This window comes from Pristiophorus japonicus, chromosome 24 (genome assembly GCF_044704955.1).
Source record: "Pristiophorus japonicus isolate sPriJap1 chromosome 24, sPriJap1.hap1, whole genome shotgun sequence".
NCBI classification, from domain to species: domain Eukaryota; kingdom Metazoa; phylum Chordata; class Chondrichthyes; family Pristiophoridae; genus Pristiophorus; species Pristiophorus japonicus.
Genome location: NC_092000.1, coordinates 453,151 through 476,598, shown reverse-complemented (window position 1 = coordinate 476,598; position 23,448 = coordinate 453,151). Strand labels below are relative to the sequence as shown.

The following is a 23,448-nucleotide window of genomic DNA, read 5'->3' as shown; positions in this document are numbered from 1 at the left end:
CTGTCTTATATTTATGGCCCTGAATTTTGGTCTCCTCACAAGTGAAAACATTGATAACACAGGTGTTATGTACAAGGACTAAGGGAAGGGTGAAGTTACTGTGATTCTCCGCCAGTATCTCTCTGTCATTATAAAGGAAGACTTGCATTTATATAGCGCCTTTCACGACCGCCGGATGACTCAATCCACTTTACAGCTAATGAAGTACTTTTGGAGTGTAGTCACTGTTGTAATGTAGGAAACGCGGCAGCCAATTTGTGCACAGCAAGCTCCCACAAACAGCAATGTGATAATGACCAGATATTCTGTTTTAGTGATGTTAATTGAGGGATAAATATTGGCCAGGACACCAGGGATAACTCTCCTACAATCTTTGAAGTAGTGCCATGGGATCGTTTACGTTCACCCAAGAGGGCAGACAGGGCCTCAGTATAACGTCGCATCCTGCAACAATGCAGCGCTCCCTCAGCACTGCACTGGACTGGGGTGTCAGCCGAGATTTTTGTGCTCACGTCCCTGGAGTGAGACTTGAACCCAAAACCTTCTGACTCAGAGGTGAGAGTGCTACCCACTGAGCCACAGCTGACACCACTGTTATACGGCCATAGACACAGACTGAGAGGCTCTCAGCCTATGTCCATTTTACTGAAGTCTGTAAATACCTGCACAGTCTGCACACCTGGTCTTACTGAAAACTCCAGCTTATATTTCTGCAAATGAAGGTGTAATACCCCAAATACTGTACAGGCATGTGCACCACTGTCAGGTACCCTTGGAAAGTAAATAACTGGGCAGCACTGAAATTGGAAGCACCATAACGTACCATAGGAAGGAGTTGTGTTGGTGTTACTTGGGGCCCATTTGTAGGTTGGGCAAGGGGTAAGCTGATCCCTTAACTCACATTTAGAATCAAAAATTATAGCAGAGAGAGAACCACTCAACTCATTGTGCGTATGTCGTGCTAGCTCTTCGGCTGCCGCAGTCTATTCTAATCCCATTTCCCTAGCATTTCCCCATAGTCTTCCTTTTCAAATACCTATCCAATTCAATTTAAAAATATCTTAGTCTATCTCCTCAGTAGTCACTTGTGGTAAAGTATTTCATGTTCTAATAACCCAATGAAGTTTGTTTCCCACTATTTAATTGGGAAGTGCCTAAAATAATTCAACACTTTTCATGATAAGAGCAGCAATTAATATTGTGGAGAATGTTTGAGAGAAAAACATTAGAAGCAAAATCCATAAATTCACATCTTTAGGTCAACATATTAATTCACAGACTGATTGGTTCACCTGTCCAGGAAGAAAGATGAATGCTTATTTGTGTTAAATCATAGCTTTTCCTGCTTTTTGTTTTTAATTCAATGACACAAATTGTGTGTGTGTTTTTCTGCACTTGTGAATAAATGCCGCATTTCTGACATGTTACACGGCGGCTGTGCGGATTCAAGAAGAAAACCTTTATTAATGGAAGTGTCAGTCAGCATGGATTTATGAAAGGGAAATCATGCGTGACAAATCTTCTGGAATTTTTTGAGGATGTAACTAGTAGAGTGGACAAGGGAGAACCAGTGGATGTGGTGTATTTGGACTTTCAAAAGGCTTTTGACAAGGTCCCACACAAGAGATTGGTGTGCAAAATTAAAGCACGTGGTATTGGGGGTAATATACTGACGTGGATAGAGAACTGGTTGGCAGACAGGAAGCAGAGAGTCGGGATAAACGGGTCCTTTTCAGAATGGCAGGCAGTGACTAGTGGGGTGCCGCAGGGCTCAGTGCTGGGACCCCAGCTATTTACAATATACATCAATGATTTAGATGAAGGAATTGAGTGGAATATCTCCAAGTTTACGGATGACACTAAAGTTGGTGGCGGTGTGAGCTGTGAAGGGATCGCTAAGAGGCTGCAGGGTGACTTGGACAGGTTAGGTGAGTGGGCAAATGCATGGCAAATGCAGTATAATGTGGATAAATGTGAGGTTATCCACTTTGGGGGCAAAAACCTGAATGGCGGCAGATTAGGAAAAGGGGAGGTGCAACGAGACCTGGGTGTCATGGTTCATCAGTTATTGAAAGTTGGCATACAGGTACAGCAGGTGGCGAAGAAGGCAAATGGTATGTTGGCCTTCATAGCTAGGGGATTTGAGTATAGGAGCAGGGAGGCCTTACTGCAGTTGTACAGTGCTTTGGTGAGGCCTCACCTGGAATATTCTGTTCAGTTTTGGTCTCCTAATCTGAGGAAGGACGTTCTTGCTATTGAGGGAGTGCAGCGAAGGTTCATCAGTCTGATTCCCAGGATGGCTGGACTGACATATGAGGAGAGATTGGATCAACTGGGCCTTTATACACTGGAGTTTAGAAGGATGAGAGGGGATCTCATAGAAACATATAAGATTCTGGCGGGACTGGACAGGTTAGATGCGGGAAGAATGTTCCCGATGTTGGGGAAGTCCAGAACCAGGGGACACAGTCTTAGGATAAGGGGTAGGCCATTTATGACTGAGATGAGGAGAAACTTCTTCACTCAGAGAGTTGTTAACCTGTGGAATTCCCTGCCGCAGAGAGTTGTTGAGGCCAGTTCATTGGATATATTCAAGAGGGAGTTAGATATGGCCCTCATGGCTAAAGGGATCAAGGGGTATGGAGAGAAAGCGGGAAAGGGGTACTGAGGGAATGATCAGCCATGATCTTATTGAATGGCGGTGCAGGCTCGAAGGGCCTAATGGCCTACTCCTGCACCTATTTTCTATGTTTCTATGGAAGTGATTGAATTTGGAAATATGGATACCTGTTTTTGTTCAATTCCTTTTAATACTGTGAACTAAAGAACTACATCTTTTTACATTTGCTGGTGTCTGGATGCAGTGTGATTAATAGTCTAATTGCTGATGTGGATGTTAAGCCGCTGCTCGTGCAGCCATTGCTATGGTGACATGAGGGATGCGCTAATACGTTGAAAACTTTAAAATTAATTCAATAGATATACCTCTTTCAGCTCACCATGGGCTTTTGGATTATTTGTCAATGCATAATCATGTAACTGAGTGACCTTTCCCAAGTGTTAATGTATTAGTATGCAGTTCTTTTATATCACAGTCATTTCTGACAAGTAATGTTTTATTAAAGAGTGTTTGTACATGACAAACTAAAAGCTTTTAATTAATTATCCGTAAACAAACTTGTAGAAAGGGCGTGTAACTGGCATATTAATTTCAATATCGCTAAGTGTGAGATGGTGCATTTTGGTAGTAGGAATAAGGAGGCTCCCTACTCCTTGGAAAATAAGAGTCTATATGGAGTGGAGGTGCAAAGGGATCTAGGGATATAGATTCAGAAATCATTAAAAGTAGCAACGCAGGTTAAAAAAGCCATAAAAGTGCAAATAAAGCACTATGGGGCTCATTTCTAGAGGAACAGAATTCAAAACCAGAGAAGTTATGCTAACCATGTATAGAACCATGTCTGATTGTCTCATGATTTGAGACACTGGGGTGGCAATGTGGCCTTACTGTATACATGCTTTTAAGTGGTTGCTGTTGCTGTCGTTGAGGTAAAAGTTATTGTTGTAGTAAAAGTTGTGGTTTTTAAAAAATTTGCGCAGACAAAAAGGTCGTGCTCAAAGAAGTTCGTGGCCCGCTCAGTACAAACAAATTAGAGGGAACTTTGGTAAGAGTATCAAGGATTATGGGTCAAAGGCGGATAAATGGGGCTAAGGTACAGATCAGGCATGGTCTGATTGAATGGTGGAACAAGCTAGAGGGGTTGAATGGCCTCCTACTGTTCATAAGAACATAAGAATTAGGAGCAGGAGTAGGTCATTCGGCCCCTCGAGCCTGCTCCACCATTCAATAAAATCATGGCTGATCTACCATCTCAACTCCACTTTCCTGCACTATCCCCATATCCCATGATTCCCTTAATATTGAAGAATCTATCGATCTCCGCTCTGAATATACTCAATGACTGAGCCCTGTGGGGTAGAGAATTCCAAAGATTCACCATCCACTGAGTAAAGAAGTTTCTCCTCATCTCAGTCCTAAATGTCCGACCCCTTATCCTGAGACTGTGACCCCTGGTTCTAGACTCCCCAGCCCGGGGGAACATCCTCCCTGCATCTACCCTGTCAAGCCCTGCAAGAATTGTGTATGTTTCAATGAAATCACCTCTCATTCTTCTAAACTCTTGAGCATATAGAAAATAGAAGCAGTAGTAGGCCATTCGGCCCCTCGACTCTGCACCACCATTCAACACGATCATGGCTGATCCTCTATCTCAACACCATATTCCCGCTTTTTCCCCATACTCCTTGATGTCTTTTATTTCTAGAAATATAGGCCTAGTCTACTCAATCTCTCCTCATAGGACAATCCCCCCATCCCAGGAATCAGTCTGGTGAACCTTCATTGCACTCCCTCCATGGCAAGTATATCCTTCCTTAGGTAAGGAGACCCAAACTGTACACAATACTTCAGGTGCGGTCTCACTGTGAATGTTTAAAAATGTATAGAGACATTGAAGTTGAGAACGTGGGAATTGTATAGGGACAGTATAAGCTAACAAAGAATTCATGGAGGAATAGCCATGACATCTCAGACTCGAGACTGCGAAATGTTACAACACTAACACATATTGAAACAAAACCCAAAGCTTGCAGAAAAACCTCAAGGTCTTATTAAATCATGTTATTAACCTGAAACATTAACAGAAGATCTTTGTTTAAAATCAGACCATACTTAGGTCGGCTTATGAGTGGACAAAGGGAAAGAGGGATCAAAAGAGATAGGCTGAACTAGGATGTCACTCTAGCCCTATCTTGTTATCTTTTGCCGAAAATGTATAACTGTCGTCCCTTTACAATGTAACGTCACCTTGTCCGTAGGAAGTGGGTGCGTTCTATCAGAGTTGCATTCCTTCTGTCTGATAAGGTCCCCGATCGGGATTTGCTTTTTAAATAAAAGCTTGCTTTGTTTAAAGCACAAACGGTATTCGTTTCAGTAATTTTGCTGAACCAGATTGAGGTAAAAGAATCCAGAAATCAACATTTGGTGTCAGAAGTGGGATCTCAATGGACGACTGCCGAAAACTTGCGAATTAAGAGCCAGACTAGCCTTGGACGAGACGAGGGAAAGTGGCCACTGGAGTGAGTATGATTTCAATACTGCTCCAGTTTCAAAAGTCTGAGGAAAGTTTAGCCACTCGCTGGTTCTCAGGTAGTGTCTGAACGAGATCCAGGACAATCTGGTGAATACCTTTCAAACTTAGAATAGGGATAGAGATAGGGAAATTGCACGGTGACGCAAACCAAGCGGCGACTTGGAAAGATAGGTTAGAAGTAGATCCGTGCGGCGACACGGAAAGTAGGGATAGTTAGAGCTAGATAGGGATAGATGATCAATCATGGATCCAAAAATTAATAGGAAAGAAAAGAGACTCTTGTGAACGTTTGTTTTAAATGAGAAATGCTTGTGTGATTTTTACTGTGTAAAAAAAAAGCCGGGGAGTTGTGGTTTGTTTTAGCTCCACCCACTTTTTCAAACAGAATGAAAGTTTTTTTTAACCCTTCGTAGTGTTGTCCTGTATGTGGGAAGTTTAAGAGTGTGAACCTTATCGAATTATGTATATTCGGATGATAAGTTACGGAGCCAGGAAATGCACAAAGGATAGGTTTGTTGAGTAAAAAAAAAGAGAAAAAATACATGGTCCCGGTGGTTAAAAAAAAGGATTTGACATGCTCACTTACTTGTCGAAAGAAAACATTCAGAGAAGGCACAGCAAAACAACTGAGATGGATTCAAAAGGATTCAAAAAAAATATTATATTAAATAACACGACCTTGAGGCTGGAACAATTGAGATAACGAAAAGCAGTCCACAGCCTACATGCCAGACTTCTCTCTAGTTATGGAAAAGAAAAAAAAAGTAACGTACTAAATAGGTGCTGAAAGAAAAAAAAATGTTCTGAGATTTTAAATTATGAGAAAAATTCCACTGCAGTCTAAAAAAAATCACTCCTGTCGAGTTGGCAGAAAAACTCCATTAAATTAGGGCTTTCATTGACAGAAGGAGGACATATTAAAAACCGTAGACGTCTTAAAGAAAGGGACCTCTGAGAAATGTATCGATAGACTACTTAGTTAAAATGGTTGGCTTTGCGTTGACCGAGGCTGATGACGAAATTGAATTTCAGTAAACAAATGTGTGGTCTCGTTTTAAATCAATTTAAAAAAAATATCTTTGGCAAGTACTTGAATAAGAAGTTAAAAAAATATTGGAGTTTAATCAAATGCTGCCTTTCCTGATGAAAAGATTTTTTTTCAGATGGTTACGTGAAGTCACGTAATGACATCAGGTCTTCTTACAAACCTGTAAAGGAGTTAACCCTTTCCATTGACAGCCGTTTCATACTGAACATTATCAATTTGGATTTCTTAATAGAAAAAGACTCACCTAACAGAGAAATGGTGCAATAGTCAGAATAAAAATAAAAACAGAACAAGCTTATGTAATAATACTTGCCTGATACAATAAAGAAATAGATACTCAAACAAAACAAATTGAAGAGTTAAAAGGCTAAGATAAATAAGCTGAAAGGGATCCACAAACCCAACTTAACCCTGACCTCCGATTTCACGGAGTGACCTCGACATGCATGGATATAATGCAGAATCAAGGGACCTGTGGGCCCTGGTAAAGCAAACCCTGAGCCCAACTGAGCATGCCCGATTTCTAACTCACCGAGGACGTGCTACTCATGATGCATTGGTGGTTGCTCACCCTAACGATGTCCAGAATCGCCTAAATGCTATCTTTAATGCTCTCACCACGACCCTTCAGAAGCCCATCAGTATGGAGCCGCCTCGGGTGGAAGGACCAAACCTGACCCAAGGGGATACCAGATGGAACCGCAGTATTGCGTGCAGGGTTGGGTGGATAAACAGGGATACGGTTATATCAAACACCCAAATGGCCCGGGCCCTGCTAATTACGGACCGCCCTACTGTCCCCGGCCTGGTATGGGCAGAGGTCGGGGCTGGGAAAGACGAGATGGATGCTTTATTTGTGGGCAAGAAGGACATTGGAATAGAAATTGTCCCTCCCGTCAGCACGAAAAAGGAAGAGGAGGAAGAGGAGGGGGGCAAGGGGGGAGAGGACGGGGATCTTACACTAACTTCTCCCAGAACAACCCCTTTGGCCAACCGTCCCCTGATTCGTATTGTCTACGCAGCTTGATTGTGCAGAGAACCTCCCCGGATGACGAACCGATGATATTGTTCAAAATTCGGAATGAGTGGCAACCCTTCTTGATAGATACGGGAGCCTTCATGTCTTCTGTACAATCAAAGCTGAAACTCCCCGCCTTCACTGAAACACAGGAACTTTCAGGATTCCTGGGACAAGTCTCTACATTCCCGGTGTCAGAACCGGTTAAAATGGGTTACCAGGAAGAATCGGTGGAACATCGATTTGTTATCACAACCAATCTGGACTGTAACTTGATGGCTAGAGACCTCCTCTGCAAATTCCAGTTGCATTTGGAGTGTGGAGATGATGGGATTATTGTAAAACGGAACCCTTAAGCGGCAGTATTATACCACTCGAACCCCTCAGTGGTGGTCTCTGGACCTGCCGCAGGCACCCTATCACGTGACCCTAGCATACGATCCCAGTATAAAGAATCAGGACCTGCAGAACTTTTATCAGGATCACGAAGGGGAAGTGAAGGAAATTCTATTAAGGGCTAGAGTGACTGGACCGGAAGGGAAGGCAGATTTTGTGGAAATGGACAGCCCCCAACGGTGGCACCACATGTTACTCGTGAAGTATTACCTCCCCACCACGCTAAAGATTTGGGAGTTATGGTGCGCCAGGCTATAGACGAGGCTGACCCTACCAGCCGGGATGTGCAAATTGTAAAACATGGCCGAACAGTCCAATTCCACAGGGACCCCGAGAAGGTCTTAACGACTCTGCAGCATCATACTGGCTCTGACATACCTGACTATGTGGATCCTCATGTATGGGCAGAGGACCCCTCCCAAGTGGGTTATCACAGGCAATACCGAGTATCCACCGAGCTTTGGAGGCTAGCCGAGTCGAACCAATTTGCCAGTTTCCAGTCCCTAGCACGGCTAAACAAATGCGACAGTGGTTGGGGATGATCAATTACTGCAGATCCTGGATCCTAATGTTGCCCTGATGACTAAGCACCTCACCCCGTATACAAATAAGGAAGGCAGCTTTGAAATAGAAACCGCAGACGTCCAAGCCTTTAAGGAACTAAAGACAGCCCTGCTGCAAGCTCCGGCTTTGGGCCGGCCCCTCTATGACCGGCCCTTTCAACTGTATTGTACAATTCTGAAAGACTGTGCTACCACTGTCTTAGCACATCTCACTCCGTAGCTGTCCTCCTGGGCCAACTGCAGACTCAACACCTTACCATGGCCAGGCAAAGCAGATATGAGATCTACTTACTAAACAATCATAAGCTGACCTTTCGGCACTGTACTGCCATTAATCCGGCCTGTTTTCTTACTGAGCCACCCCAAGATGAGGAAGAACCCAGTCATGATTGTTTATCTTTAATTCAAGAGGCCACATCAGTCAGGGAAGATGTTGATGGAAGTTCTTCTATTAATCCAGAAGGTACACGAATCTCAGGATACGCCATAGTAAACCAGGAGAATCAGGTCTTGGAATCTGCCGCTTTTGAAACCGCCTATTCTGCCCAACAAGCTGAACTATTCACCCTCACCCGAGCCTGTATCTTGGCCAAAGATCTCAAAGTCAATATCTATACCGACTCTAGGTATGCCTTTGGGGTGGCCCATGATTTCGGACAATTATGCAAAAATAGGGGATTCCTAACCTCACAGGGGAATGAGATATCACATAAGCAACTAGTATCTGATTTGTTGCAAGCCCTCATGCTCCCCAAGCACATTGCCGTTGTTAAATGTACCGCCCACACCACCGGAAAATCCCCGGTTGATATAGGGAACCACTGTGCTGACAAAGAGGCCAAACAGGCCTCTCGTGACCAACAGATGGTAGTGCCCAAAATGATGAGTCAGACTAAAAAATCCTGCGAAGGATAAGTTAGCCTCGGAAAAACCAATGCCAACCATCCAAGATGTTATAAAAGCACAGGAGGACGCTCCTGAAAAAGATAAACTGTTGTGGAAATATTATGGATGTACTTATGACAATGTTTCTAAACTCTGGACCACTCCCGCGGAACAGACTTGCATGTCTGACGAGTTGGCTCTATGGGTTATTGACTGTATGCATTTTGCTACTCATTGTGGAGCAAGAACCATGAGTGATACACCCTAGACTCCAGGCGCTCGCCCAGAACATCAGTAGTCGTTGCCTGGTTTGCCAGCAACATAATCCAGGGAAGGGAGTCCCCTGTGATTGGGATAAAACGCCCCTACCCGAAGGTCCCTTTGAGACATTTCAGTTGGACTACATTGAGTTGCAAAAAGTTCAGTGTTACAAATATGTGTTAGTAATAGTAGATGTGTTTAGCAGATGGATTGAAGCCTACCTACCCTGGACAATAAGGCTCAAACTGTTGTTAAGGTGTTAATGAGGGAAATTGTTCCTAGATATGGTATCTCAGCTCGACTGATGACCACCTATGTTCTTTCTCTGACTCAAGCTCTGCGACTAGCTCACAACCAGGTTCAAGATGCTCACCTCAACCTCCCAGTTTTACCCGAATTGTCCCTCGTGGCACCAGGGAAGTATGGATTCGGAAGGGATTAGAGCCACAATGGGAGGGGCCTTTTCAGGTGTTACTCACTATCCCCACTGCAGCCAAGGTTGAGGGGAAAAGTGCCTGGGTTCACCTGCACCACTGCAAGCTCACCACCCTCTAACGAACCTATTTTACTGGTTATTCTAACTCCTGTTTCAGACTTCCTCTTCTCCATAGCTGAACAAGGCCGTTGGCATCCTAAATGGAACGTTGACCAGTTTGAACTTTTACCCGTAGTGATAGACAGCCAGCTACACCGACGGTGACCTGAGAAGAGAGACGGGAAAACTGAACTCTTTTAATCAGCAAAATAATTGGACTATTTATCTGAATCCTGAGCCATAAGATGAAACTGTCTATATGCCACAGTCTGTATAATAATGTTGATATATGACAGTTTCGGCGCATGGGAGGGGAGACAGAGACCTTTTTGTACATGTCTTATGTTTATGCGCAAAATGGGAACTTTTCTAGATGCTGGGTGTGTTCACATTCCCTATACATTTCCCGAGACATTCCAAAGGGGGAATTCCTTTGCACCCCGTTCCACTGACCCTAATTGAGACTCTCAGATGGATTCAGAGCCAAACTATCACGAGAGGAGGGGGGGCCAATACAAATACGAGAGAGGAAAGGCGGGTCAAAAGAGGGATCACAGAGATCAGGAGGAGTATCATACCGTTACCACATGAACGACCACGGGGAGGTCACCAAGTGGGAGAGTGCTGGAGATCCCATTAGTCAGACATTCCAGGGATGGTACCAACCAACCTACAACCGTGAAAAGGAACCCCCATTCATAGCCCTGACCAATACCTCAGGGATGTATGTCTAACCCGAAATGACACCAGTAACAAGGGACATAGGGTACAGCAATTGCCCACACAGTCTCAACCTCACCACAGGTGCACGAGTCACCATCCTCTCTCACAATCCGAATCCTCGGTTGCCTAGGCGATGGACAGGGTCCTGTTATTTGGGATATGTGGTGCCATTTGTGCGGCAAGTACGTACCCTGGCGGAAGCACATGCCTCCAGCCGATACAAGCGAGCCATCACCCCCACCGACAAGTTCTTTGGGGTCTTAATGTTCCCAATCGGGATAAGACGTCTCATGGACGAAGTACAGAACCTAGAGACGATATTGGAACAGATAGCTAACAATGCTGCTGAAACTCTGGAGGGCATCACAGCTGAAATGGTAGCAATAAGGACCGTAGCATTACAAAACCGAATGGCCCTCAATTACCTGTTAGCTGAGAAAGGGGGAACGTGTGCCCTGATAGGATCTGAATGTTGCAATTACATTCCTGATAGTTCAGAAAACATAACCAATCTCGCTGATCACATAAGAAGGGAGGTGAAGAAGTTATCCACACCAGCAGAAGGATCGAGCTGGTTTGATTGGCTATCAGATGGATCTTGGAGATCCTATCTAATTGTTGGTTGCCTTAACCTTTGTTGTAAAGTAATGATGGCAAGGTTAGCAAACCCTCTTGTGGTCAAGGGCTCCCGAGTTATGATCCAACGAACTAAACATAGAAAACATAGAAACATAGAAACATAGAAAATAGGTGCAGGAGTAGGCCATTCGGCCCTTCTAGCCTGCACCGCCATTCAATGAGTTCATGGCTGAACATTCAACTTCAGTACCCCATTCCTGCTTTCTCGCCATACCCCTTGATCCCCCTAGCAGTAAGGACCTCATCTAACTCCTTTTTGAATATAATAGAAACAACTCGACACTAACAACAATATGATTCAGGAAATAGAGTGTGAACGGATGAATGCGATACTCCTAGAATGATCCTAAGTGTTACCATGGAATGATAAAAGGGGGGAATGTGAATGTTTAAAAATGTATAGAGACATTGAAGTTGAGAACGTGGGAATTGTATAGGGACAGTATAAGCTAACAAAGAATTCATGGAGGAATAGCCATGACATCTCAGACTCGAGACTGCGAAATGTTACAACACTAACACATATTGAAACAAAACCCAAAGCTTGCAGAAAAACCTCAAGGTCTTATTAAATCATGTTATTAACCTGAAACATTAACAGAAGATCTTTGTTTAAAATCAGACCATACTTAGGTCGGCTTATGAGTGGACAAAGGGAAAGAGGGATCAAAAGGGTTAGGCTGAACTAGGATGTCACTCTAGCCCTATCTTGTTATCTTTTGCCGAAAATGTATAACCGTCGTCCCTTTACAATGTAACGTCACTTTGTCCGTAGGAAGTGGGTGCGTTCTATCAGAGTTGCATTCCTTCTGTCTGATAAGGTCCCCGATCGGGATTTGCTTTTTAAATAAAAGCTTGCTTTGTTTAAAGCACAAATGGTATTCGTTTCAGTAATTTTGCTGAACCAGATTGAGGTAAAAGAATCCAGAAATCAACATCACCAGGGCCCAATATAAAAGCAGTTAGACGTCTTTACTCTTATCCTCCAGTAATAAAGGCCAACATACCATTTTCTTTCTTAATCACTTGCTATACCTGCATGTTAACTTTCAGTGATTGGTGTACAAGGACACCCAGGTCCCTCTGAACACCAACATTTCCCAATCTCTCACCATTTAAACAATAATTTGCTTTTCTATTTTTCCGACCAAAGTGGATAACTTCACATTTCTCCACATTATGGGCCCAAGTTTCCACATGATTTGCGCCTGATTTTTAGGAGCAACTGGTGGAGAACGGACTATCTTAGAAATCGCAATTCTCCACATTTTTTTTTCTGCAGTTCTAGTCAGGTAGAACAGTTCTACTTTGGAACAGAATTTTTTCTTCAAAAGGGGGCGTGTCCGGCCACTGACACCTGATTTGAAAGTTTCCACAGTGAAAACGTACTCCAAACTAAAGTAGAATGGAGCAAGTGAAGATTTTTGTAGAACTGAAAAAACCTGTTCTACACATTAAAAAATCAGGCGCAGGTTACAAATCAGGCGTCCAGAACGCGGGGGGGGGGGGGGGGGGGGGAGTCATTAAATTCTACAATCAATCCTTATTTATACTTCTACAAATAAATCCAACCTGAATAAACATTTATAAGCAAAGAAAAGATTAAATAAACCATCTTCCTACCTGTGTGAAAGTGCTTCAGCCAGAGAGAATTCTGCAGCCGTTCGTGCCGCTGAGTGGGAGGGGGGGTGGGGGAGGAGAAAGCGGTTTGTTGTTGTGGAGGGGTGGGAGGGGAAGGAGACAGCGGTTTGTTGCCACGGAGGGGAGGGAGGGGAAGGAGACGGCCATTTGTTGCCGCGGAGGGGAGGGAGGGGAAGGAGATAGCCGTTTGTTGCCGCGGAGGGAGGGGAGGGGAAGGAGACAGTGAGAAGGGTAGCCTCAGTGCTGATGGCAATGTGGTTTTATTAAAAAATGTTCAAAAATTAAACAGCTACAAAGAACTACAAAAATGGCCGAGTGCCAATGTTTTTCCACACTGAGCATGTGCGAACGCTCCAACGCGCACGCGCAGCTTTGCCGGCAGGAAAAAAACTAATTTAAATAGTACCCGCCCCCTCCCACTTACAAAATCGGCGCAAGTGTAGGCTCCGCCCCCCTGGGCGCCACGCCAAACAGACATGGAGCTGCAAAGCGCTCGAGAATAGCGCGTTTTTTTTCTGGTGCCGTTTTAGGCACGAAAAACGGGCGCCCAGCTCGGAGGGGCGCCCATTTTTTATCCTGTGGAAACTTGGGCCCTATATTCCATTTGCCATGTCCTTGCCCACTCACTTAGCCTGTCTATATCCCCTTGAAGCCTTTTTGCATCCCCCTCACAACTTACATTCCCACCTAGCTTTGTATCATCAGCAAACTTGGATATATTACATTTGGTCCCCTCATCCAAATCATTGATATAGATTGTGAATAGCTGGGGCCCAGCACTGATCTTTGTGGCACCCCACCAGTTATAGCCTGCCAACCCGAAAATGTCCTGTTTATTCCTACTCTGTTTTCTGTCCGTTAACCAATCCTCAATCCATGCTAGTATATTACCCCCAATCCCATAAGCCCTAATTTTGTTTAATAATCTCTTGTGTGGCACATTATCGAATGCCTTCTGAAAATCCAAATATACCACATCCACTGGTTCCCCCTCACCAATTCTGCTGGTTTAACCTCAAAAAACACTAGCAGATTTGTCAAACATGATTTCCCTTTCATAAATCGGTGTTGACTGCCCAATGTGTATTCTGTAACATAACAGGGTCTAAGTGAAATAGGGTCTATGTGCTTGCAATGTACCTGTCCAGATGACCTAGTGCCAAATGACACTGATTTGGGAAATCTATTTGCAAATACTGATCTACAGCTTTCTACTTTGCTACCTTGCATAACATAATTAGTGTGGGGGCAGGTTGCTCATGCACACGTTACGACAGTATAAATATGGTTAATGTTCATTATTGTTTAACAGTGTGCTTTATAGGGAGTAAAGAAATCAATTACAGAGACTGTCTTAGCGAATATAGCTCAAAGTCCCAGGTTAGCAAAGCAGGCTCACCTGGTGTACCTGGAAAAGCAACTTGATGCTGCTGTGAGTTTGTCCCCTCCCCCACCACCGCAGCTCTGGGAATTGCAAAGCTACAGCAGCGTATGGTGCAGGTGAAACGTGACCATACCTGCAGATGCGTCTTCAGTCTCTGATACACCTTCATTACATGCGCTGCCTCACGACACTTGAGTTGGGTTTTCTCCAAACGGTTCTCCAGCAGCCGCAAGGTCTGAAATACACAAATGGAAATGAGAAATTGAATTATATCACAGAGTACTCGAGGGTTTATCACACATCTAAAGCAGCCTGATAGGCTGTCTAGAACTGCTCTCTCCGTACATCCGTGGGGCCTCACTCCCTACATACGCTGGCTCCCACTCTCAGAGATATCTGTACACTGACTGGGGTCTCAGTCCCTCTCTCTCTCTCAGGGAGACATCTGTACACTGATTGAGGTCTCAGTCCCTCTCTCTCTCTCTCTCTCAGGGAGACATCTGTACACTGACTGGGGTCTCAGTCCCGCAGTCCCGCTCTCTCTCTCTCTCTCTCTCTCTCAGGGAGATATCTGTACACTGACTGGGGTCTCTAAGGGAGATATCTGTATACTGACTGGGGTCTCTCAGGGAGTTTTCTGTACACTGACTGGGGTCTCTCAGGGAGATATCTGTATACTGACTGGGTTCTCTCAGGAAGATATCTGTACACTGACTGGGGTCTCTCAGGGAGATATCTGTATACTGACTGGGGTCTCTCAGGGAGATATCTGTACACTGACTGGGGTCTCTCAGGGAGATATCTGTATACTGACTGGGGTCTCTCAGGGAGATATCTGTACACTGACTGGGGTCTCTCAGGGAGCTATCTGTATACTGACTGGGGTCTCCCAGGGAGATATCTGTACACTGACTGGGGTCTCTCAGGGAAATATCTGTACACTGACTGCGGTCTCTCAGGGAGATATCTGTATACTGACTGGGGTCTCTCAGGGAGATATCTGTACACTGACTGCGGTCTCTCAGGGAGATATCTGTACACTGACTGGGGTCTCTCAGGGAGATATCTGTATACTGACTGGGGTCTGCCTCTCAGTCCCTCTCTTACAGGAGTTTTAAATTTTACTTTTTATTAAAAGTGCCAATTGTCTTTTCCCTGATCCCTACATTGGGACAATCCCCAAGCGGGCAGCCTCACTTGCGCATCCTCGGATGTGTTCTCCACGATCTCTTGCAGGGTCGTGGCTTCCTGTATGTTCTTGTTGTACTGCACCTCCAGATCCATCTGATGTTTCTTCCTCACCTCTGTCTCATGCTTAAGAGCATTCAGGCGCTTAATCTTATCACAAACCTTCTGGTCCATGACCGTAATAACGTCCTGGGCAATGGATGAGGTACAAAAACATTTAAATGATATTTAATTATAAATTGCCATATAAGATAGAATTTAAAAAAAATTAAACTAAAAACCAAGTGTTACAAATTTTGGGACTTCACTGAATATTTTTCTTGTGCTTCATTCTAAAACCACTTCTGAGAGTGTGAGCCCTTGCTCCCCAAGTACCAGAGTCTAACTTTATTCAGACAATAATTCAGACAATAAATCTGGCAATGTAGTATTTCCCATTGTGTAGGATTCCATGGCTCAGGTCTAGTCCTGAACAATTCACTGAAGCCTCGAACAGTTATTAGTTTCTGGCTTTAGTGCAGGAAGCATGCTGATCGAGAGATAGGCAGCGAGTGTCTAGTAATCCTGAAGTCAAAATCTTAGCTGAATATCTTGAGCTGCAATGCATTAAGGAGTTGGCCGGCAGTGCACAACTCCCAATTCAATGGCTGCACATTGCTACTGTCCAACAACCTTTCTTTCCCACAGCACCTCCTGCAACACAGCAAACTTCAGAGTCTCAAGTTTAACAGACAGGCTGAGCTCCTCTCAGTATTGGACAAAATACAATTCTCACTCTGTGCCCAGGATCATGCAATTAAACACAAATCCATCCTATGCCCAGGATCATGCAATTAAACACAAATCCATCCTATGCCCAGGATCATGCAATTAAACACAAATCCATCCTATGCCCAGGATCATGCAATTAAACACAAATCCATCCTATGCCCAGGATCATGCAATTAAACACAAATCCATCCTATGCCCAGGATCATGCAATTAAACACAAATCCATCTTATGCCCAGGATCATGCAATTAAACACAAATCCATCTTATGCCCAGGATCATGCAATTAAACACAAATCCATCCTATGCCCAGGATCATGCAATTAAACACAAATCCATCTTATGCCCAGGATCATGCAATTAAACACAAATCCATCTTATGCCCAGGATCATGCAATTAAACACAAATCCATCCTATGCCCAGGATCATGCAATTAAACACAAATCCATCCTATGCCCAGGATCATGCAATCAGACACAGAGATGCAAGGTTTGAATTTCTCTTATTTCACCTTTCCCCATTTGCAAAAGGTTTGGAAACTACCCTGATGTAGCTGCAACTATTGAGGAAATGCAATAAACAATCACCTTTCCACTCTTATTCCTGAGTGCTGCTTTCTCGGGACGATCCTGAAATGCATCTTTCACAAGTTTCTCGTCACTCTGAAATCACAACATACAAATCCATTTAAGTCAGCCCACCTATCGGTGTTCAAACCTTCAGCGCCATGAGCCTGGAAAGTCACACAATGACACAGGGCGGGTGGGGTTAGAATGGGACATAGGGTGGGAGGGGGTAGAATGGGACACAGGGCGGGTGGGGTTAGAATGGGACACAGGACGGGTGGGGTTAGAATGGGACATAGGGTGGGAGGGGTTAGAATGGGACATAGGGCGGGTGGGGTTAGAATGGGACACAGGGCGGGTGGGTTAGAATGGGACATAGGGTGGGAGGGGTTAGAATGGGACATAGGGCGGGTGGGGTTAGAATGGGACACAGGGCGGGTGGGGTTAGAATGGGACATAGGGTGGGAGGGGTTAGAATGGGACATAGGGTGGGAGGGGTTAGAATGGGACACAGGGCGGGTGGGGTTAGAATGGGACACAGGGTGGGTGGGGTTAGAATGGGACACAGGGCGGGTGGGGTTAGAATGGGACATAGGGTGGGTGGGGTTAGAATGGGACACAGGGCGGGTGGGGTTAGAATGGGACATAGGGTGGGAGGGGTTAGAATGGCATATAGGGTGGGAGGGGTTAGAATGGGACACAGGGCGGGTGGGGTTAGAATGGGACACAGGGTGGGAGGGGTTAGAATGGGACACAGGGTGGGAGGGGTTAGAATGGGACACAGGGCGGGTGGGGTTAGAATGGGACACAGGGTGGGAGGGGTTAGAATGGGACATAGGGTGGGAGGGGTTAGAATGGGACACAGGGCGGGAGGGGTCAGAATGGGACACAGGGTGCGAGGGGTTAGAATGGGACATAGGGTGGGAGGGGTTAGAATGGGACACAGGGTGGGTGGGGTTAGAATGGGACACAGGGTGGGAGGGGTTAGAATGGGACACAGGGTGGGAGGGGTTAGAATGGGACACAGGGTGGGAGGGGTTAGAATGGGACATAGGCCGGGAGGGGTCAGAATGGGACACTGGGCGGGTGGGGTTAGAATGGGACACAGGGTGGGAGGGGTTAGAATGGGACATAGGGCGGGTGGGGTTAGAATGGGACATAGGGTGGGAGGGGTTAGAATGGGACATAGGGTGGGAGGGGTTAGAATGGGACACAGGGTGGGTGGGGTTAGAATGGGACATAGGGTGGGAGGGGTTAGAATGGGACACAGGGTGGGAGGGGTTAGAATGGGACATAGGGCGGGTGGGGTTAGAATGGGACACAGGGCGGGTGGGGTTAGAATGGGACATAGGGTGGGAGGGGTAAGAATGGGACACAGGGCGGGTGGGGTTAGAATGGGACACAGGGCGGGTGGGGTTAGAATGGGACATATGGCGGGAGGGGTTAGAATGGGACATAGGGTGGGAGGGGTTAGAATGGGACATAGGGTGGGAGGGGTTAGAATAGGACATAGGGTGGGTGGGGTTAGAATGGGACATAGGGTGGGAGGGGTTAGAATGGGACACAGGGTGGGAGGGGTTAGAATGGGACATAGGGTGGGTGGGGTTAGAATGGGACACAGGGTGGGAGGGGTTAGAATGGGACATAGGGTGGGAGGGGTTAAAATGGGACATAGGGTGGGAGGGGTTAGAATGGGACACAGGGTGGGAGGGGTTAGAATGGGACATAGGGCGGGAGGGGTTAGAATGGGACACAGGGTGGGAGGGGTTAGAATGGGACACAGGGTGGGAGGGGTTAGAATGGGACACAGGGTGGGAGGGGTTAGAATGGGACACAGGGTGGGAGGGGTTAGAATGGGACACAGGGTGGGAGGGGTTAGAATGGGACACAGGGTGGGAGGGGTTAGAATGGGACATAGGTTGGGTGGGGTTAGAATGGGACACAGGGTGGGAGGGGTTAGAATGGGACACAGGGTGGGAGGGGTTAGAATGGGACACAGGGTGGGTGGGGTTAGAATGGGACACAGGGTGGGAGGGGTTAGAATGGGACATAGGGTGGGTGGGGTTAGAATGGGACACAGGGTGGGAGGGGTTAGAATGGGACACAGGGCGGGAGGGGTTAGAATGGGACATAGGGCGGGAGGGGTTAGAATGGGACATAGGGCGGGAGGGGTTAGAATGGGACATAGGGCGGGAGGGGTTAGAATGGGACACAGGGCGGGAGGGGTTAGAATGGGACACAGGGTGGGAGGGGTTAGAATGGGACATAAGGTGGGAGGGGTTAGAATGGGACATAGGGTGGGAGGGGTTAGAATGGGACACAGGGTGGGAGGGGTTAGAATGGGACACAGGGTGGGAGGGGTTAGAATGGGACACAGGGTGGGAGGGGTTAGAATGGGACACAGGGTGGGAGGGGTTAGAATGGGACACAGGGCGGGTGGGGTTAGAATGGGACACGGGGTGGGAGGGGTTAGAATGGGACACAGGGTGGGAGGGGTTAGAATGGGACACAGGGTGGGAGGGGTTAGAATGGGACACAGGGTGGGAGGGGTTAGAATGGGACATAGGGTGGGAGGGGTTAGAATGGGACACAGGGCGGGTGGGGTTAGAATGGGACACAGGGTGGGAGGGGTTAGAATGGGACACAGGGTGGGAGGGGTTAGTATGGGACACGGGGTGGGAGGGGTTAGAATGGGACACGGGGCGGGTGGGGTTAGAATGGGACACGGGGTGGGAGGGGTTAGAATGGGACACGGGGTGGGAGGGGTTAGAATGGGACACGGGGCGGGTGGGGTTAGAATGGGACACGGGGCGGGTGGGGTTAGAATGGGACACGGGGTGGGAGGGGTTAGAATGGGACACGGGGTGGGTGGGGTTAGAATGGGACACGGGGTGGGAGGGGTTAGAATGGGACACAGGGTGGGAGGGGTTAGAATGGGACACGGGGCGGGTGGGGTTAGAATGGGACACGGGGCGGGTGGGGTTAGAATGGGACATGGGGTGGGAGGGGTTAGAATGGGACACGGGGTGGAAGGGGTTAGAATGGGACACGGGGCGGGTGGGGTTAGAATGGGACATAGGGTGGGTGGGGTTAGAATGGGACACGGGGTGGGTGGGGTTAGAATGGGACACGGGGCGGGTGGGGTTAGAATGGGACACAGGGTGGGTGGGGTTAGAATGGGACACGGGGTGGGAGGGGTTAGAATGGGACACGGGGCGGGTGGGGTTAGAATGGGACACGGGGCGGGTGGGGTTAGAATGGGACACGGGGCGGGTGGGGTTAGAATGGGACACGGGGTGGGTGGGGTTAGAATGGGACACGGGGTGGGAGGGGTTAGAATGGGACACGGGGCGGGTGGGGTTAGAATGGGACACGGGGCGGGTGGGGTTAGAATGGGACACGGGGCGGGTGGGGTTAGAATGGGACACGGGGCGGGTGGGGTTAGAATGGGACACGGGGCGGGTGGGGTTAGAATGGGACACAGGGTGGGTGGGGTTAGAATGGGACACAGGGTGGGTGGGGTTAGAATGGGACACGGGGCGGGTGAGGTTAGAATGGGACACGGGGTGGGTGGGGTTGAATCTGGTGCAGAATCAGAAGGGTTCACATTGAGGAGTCAGGTACACGGAAAACATTCTCACCATAGAGTTATACAGACAAGCCCAGGAGCTGGACATTAGCTCGAATGCAGACTGGGTTTAGGGGCTAGGGTCACTTCTCTCTCAGATGACCAAAGCCATTGTTTTTGACCCCCACCTTGTGCCAGATTCTACCCCGAATGGCCTCCTTCTGTGCCGTAAATTTCTATGATTCTATGATAATCTTCCTTGCCACTGACTCCCTGGCCATGTGTTCAGGCTGAATCAGATGCAAAACTTTGGAGTCCTATTCCCTGCAGTCCATCCATTACCAAGACTGCCTATTCTACTTCTGCAACACTGCACACCTCAACTCCTCTGCCACAAAACTTTTACCCAAGCTTTTGCCATCTCTTGATTCGATTTCTCCAATGTTGCTGACCTTACTTCCTCAATAGACTCCAACTGGTCCAAAACACTGCCAACTATATCCTGTCCTGCATTTACCCATTATTCATATATTCACTAACCTCCATTAACTCAGTCGACCAATCAATTACATTTACAATCCTTATCTTCAAATCAGTGTCAGCTGTGGCTCAGTTGGTGCCATCTTCACCTCTGAGTCAGAAGGTTGAGGGTTCATGTCCCATTCCAGAGACTTGAGCACAAAAACCTGGGCTGAACGAGTGCTGCACTGTCGGAGGTGCTGCCTTTCGCATGAGACATTAAACCGAGGCTCCATCTGCCCTCTCAGATGGACATAAAAGATCCCATGTCACTATTTCAAAGAAGAGCAGGGGAGTTATCCCCGGTGTCCTGGCCAATGTTTATCCCTCAATCAACATCACTAAAACAGATTATCCGGTCATTATCACGTTGCTGTTTGTGGGAGCTTGCTGTGCACAAATTCACTGCTGCGTTTCCTACAACAGTGACAACACTTCAAAAAGTTCTTCATTGGCTAGATATCGCTTTAGGACATCTGGTGGTCGTGAAAGACGCTATATAAATGCAATTCTTTCTTTTCTGTTTTCCTCCATTGCCTCACCATCTCAACCTCCTCCAGCCGTATATCCCATCCTGCACACTTGGGTCCTCTGACTCTGAGCTTTCCCTCATTCCCCTTCTCTCTTCACCACACCATTGTTGACACATCCTTCAGCCACCTCACTGGATCTCCCTCCCAAAATCACTACACCTCGCCTCTTCTTAAAACCCAACTTTCTAACTAAGCCATTGGTTACCCCTAATAATCTCACCCTCTGTACATCATCCATTCTTTTTACTACAGGTATTCTCATTTTTCCCCTTCCCTCTCTGTAAAACTCCTTAGGACATTTGCTATGTAAAAGGTGCAACAGAAATGCAAGGTTGTTGTTGTTTCTCCATCACTGTGATGAAGACAATTAAAAGCATGCAGATAGAAAGTTGTTACAATGAATGGGAATTTCTGGGCATGTCAGCAAGGCAAAGAGTTCAGTGCAGCCACCAGGCTGGCTGACCTTACCACCAGAGCTCCAGCCAGCATTCTGTGCAGTCGCTTGTTGTCTTGTCTGAGATACTGAATGGTTTCCTTGTTTTTCTTGATTGTCCATTGTGAATTTTCATAATAAGCCTTACGATCACCCTCTGAAATAAAGCAGTCAATGTTAGGATAGTGTGTATATCACCTTGATCAGCCCATGGACCCAGAAACAAAGCAAGTCAGCAAATTGGAGGCAACTCAGAGAGGCTCATTTTGCTGCAGCAAAATCTTGAAGCTTTGGAGCAAAATTATACAGACTTTAGGTCCACCTTAAGTTGCAGCTCGCTGATGCAACAGGTTATCCTTGGCAATAAATATCAGTGAAAAAATATCCTCTCACACCCTCAAACTAAAGGGATAGATACTGGTAAGCCTGATTAAAATGGTTCTCCTTCCTTTCGGTTTATCTCATACTCACTGCTTACCTCCTTTCTCTCCTATCCTTCTCTCCCTCTTTTTCCGTTTTCACTTTATCCAGCTTGCCTTCTCACCACTTGTACTGCTTGCCATGCCCCTCTCGCTCCCTGTGTTTGTTTTACCTTCTGTTTGCCTTTCTCTTCCGCCCCCGCCCTTAGCTCACATTCTCTCTCTCTCTCCCTTTCTAGTTCACATTCATTCTCTCAAGTTAAACCGATAATAAGGGGTTATGGTGAGCGGGCGGGGAAGTGGAGCTGAGTCCATGATCGGATCAGCCATGATCGTATTAAATGGCAGAGCAGGCTCGAGGGGTCTTATGGCCTACTCTGCTCCTATTTCTTATCTAAGTAAATTGAGGGGATCAAAGAAAGATTTTTCCCACACACCTTGGATCAAAATATTTCAATAGTATGCATCACTATCCTCAGTCTGTGCCTAAGTTCTAAGAGTTTTGTGATGAGGGACATGCCCAGGTCTCAGACTTGTGTGGTCACTCTCCTCCACTCAATTTCATGCAGATATTAAACATCCTCATTAAACCAATCAAACACTTACCCAACAACTGGATTTTTTTCTGCAAATCCCAGATCTGTTCCTGCACAGGAACGTGCATTCGTACAAACGGTGGTCTTGGCATACTCGTTTTTCTGGGCCTCACTTCTTGGTTTAATTTTTCCCCTCTGCCTGTCTATTCTCTCATGCTCCAAGTTTCTCGGTGCCCCTATTTTAAATGAGTTGTCAATCTCAGTATCTGTCTGTCCATCGGCATATATTTGTCTCTGTCTCAGGATTCTATCATTCTGACACGATATTGTCTTTCTCGCTCACTCTGCCCCCCACACACACACACACACACACACACACACACTCAATCCCCTTTCACACTAACTTAGCCCCCCCCTCCCTCACTTTGCATCCCCTCTGTCACACTGCCCCCCACTCTCTCTTGCTCTGTCGCCCTCCCTCTCCCCGTCTGTATGTGTGACTCACTCTTTCACTCTGTGCCTCTCTCTCCCTCTGTCTCTCTCTCTCACTCTGTCTCTCTCTCTCACTCTGTATCTCTCTCTCTCTCACTCTGTCTCTCTCTCTCACTCTGTCCCTCTGTCTGTCTCTCTCTCCCTCTGTCTGTCTCTCTCACTCTCTCTGTTTCTCTCT

The 23,448-nt window shown here is 46.6% G+C and overlaps 1 protein-coding gene across 1 annotated transcript in view; it reads right to left on the bottom strand.

Annotated features, from left to right (window-relative positions):
* Positions 1-23,162, bottom strand: part of odad3 (outer dynein arm docking complex subunit 3) — an 83,941-nt gene extending 60,779 nt beyond the window's left edge. Inside the window, exons 1-5 of the mRNA XM_070867092.1 lie at positions 22,849-23,162; positions 21,859-21,980; positions 16,792-16,866; positions 15,444-15,623; positions 14,380-14,481 (exon numbers count right to left, since the gene is read on the bottom strand). Coding sequence (XP_070723193.1) covers positions 14,380-14,481; positions 15,444-15,623; positions 16,792-16,866; positions 21,859-21,980; positions 22,849-22,930 — 561 coding nt within the window. The 5' untranslated portion in view covers positions 22,931-23,162. The remainder of the gene's footprint in view (positions 1-14,379; positions 14,482-15,443; positions 15,624-16,791; positions 16,867-21,858; positions 21,981-22,848) is intronic.
* Positions 23,163-23,448: the final 286 nt, after the last annotated feature.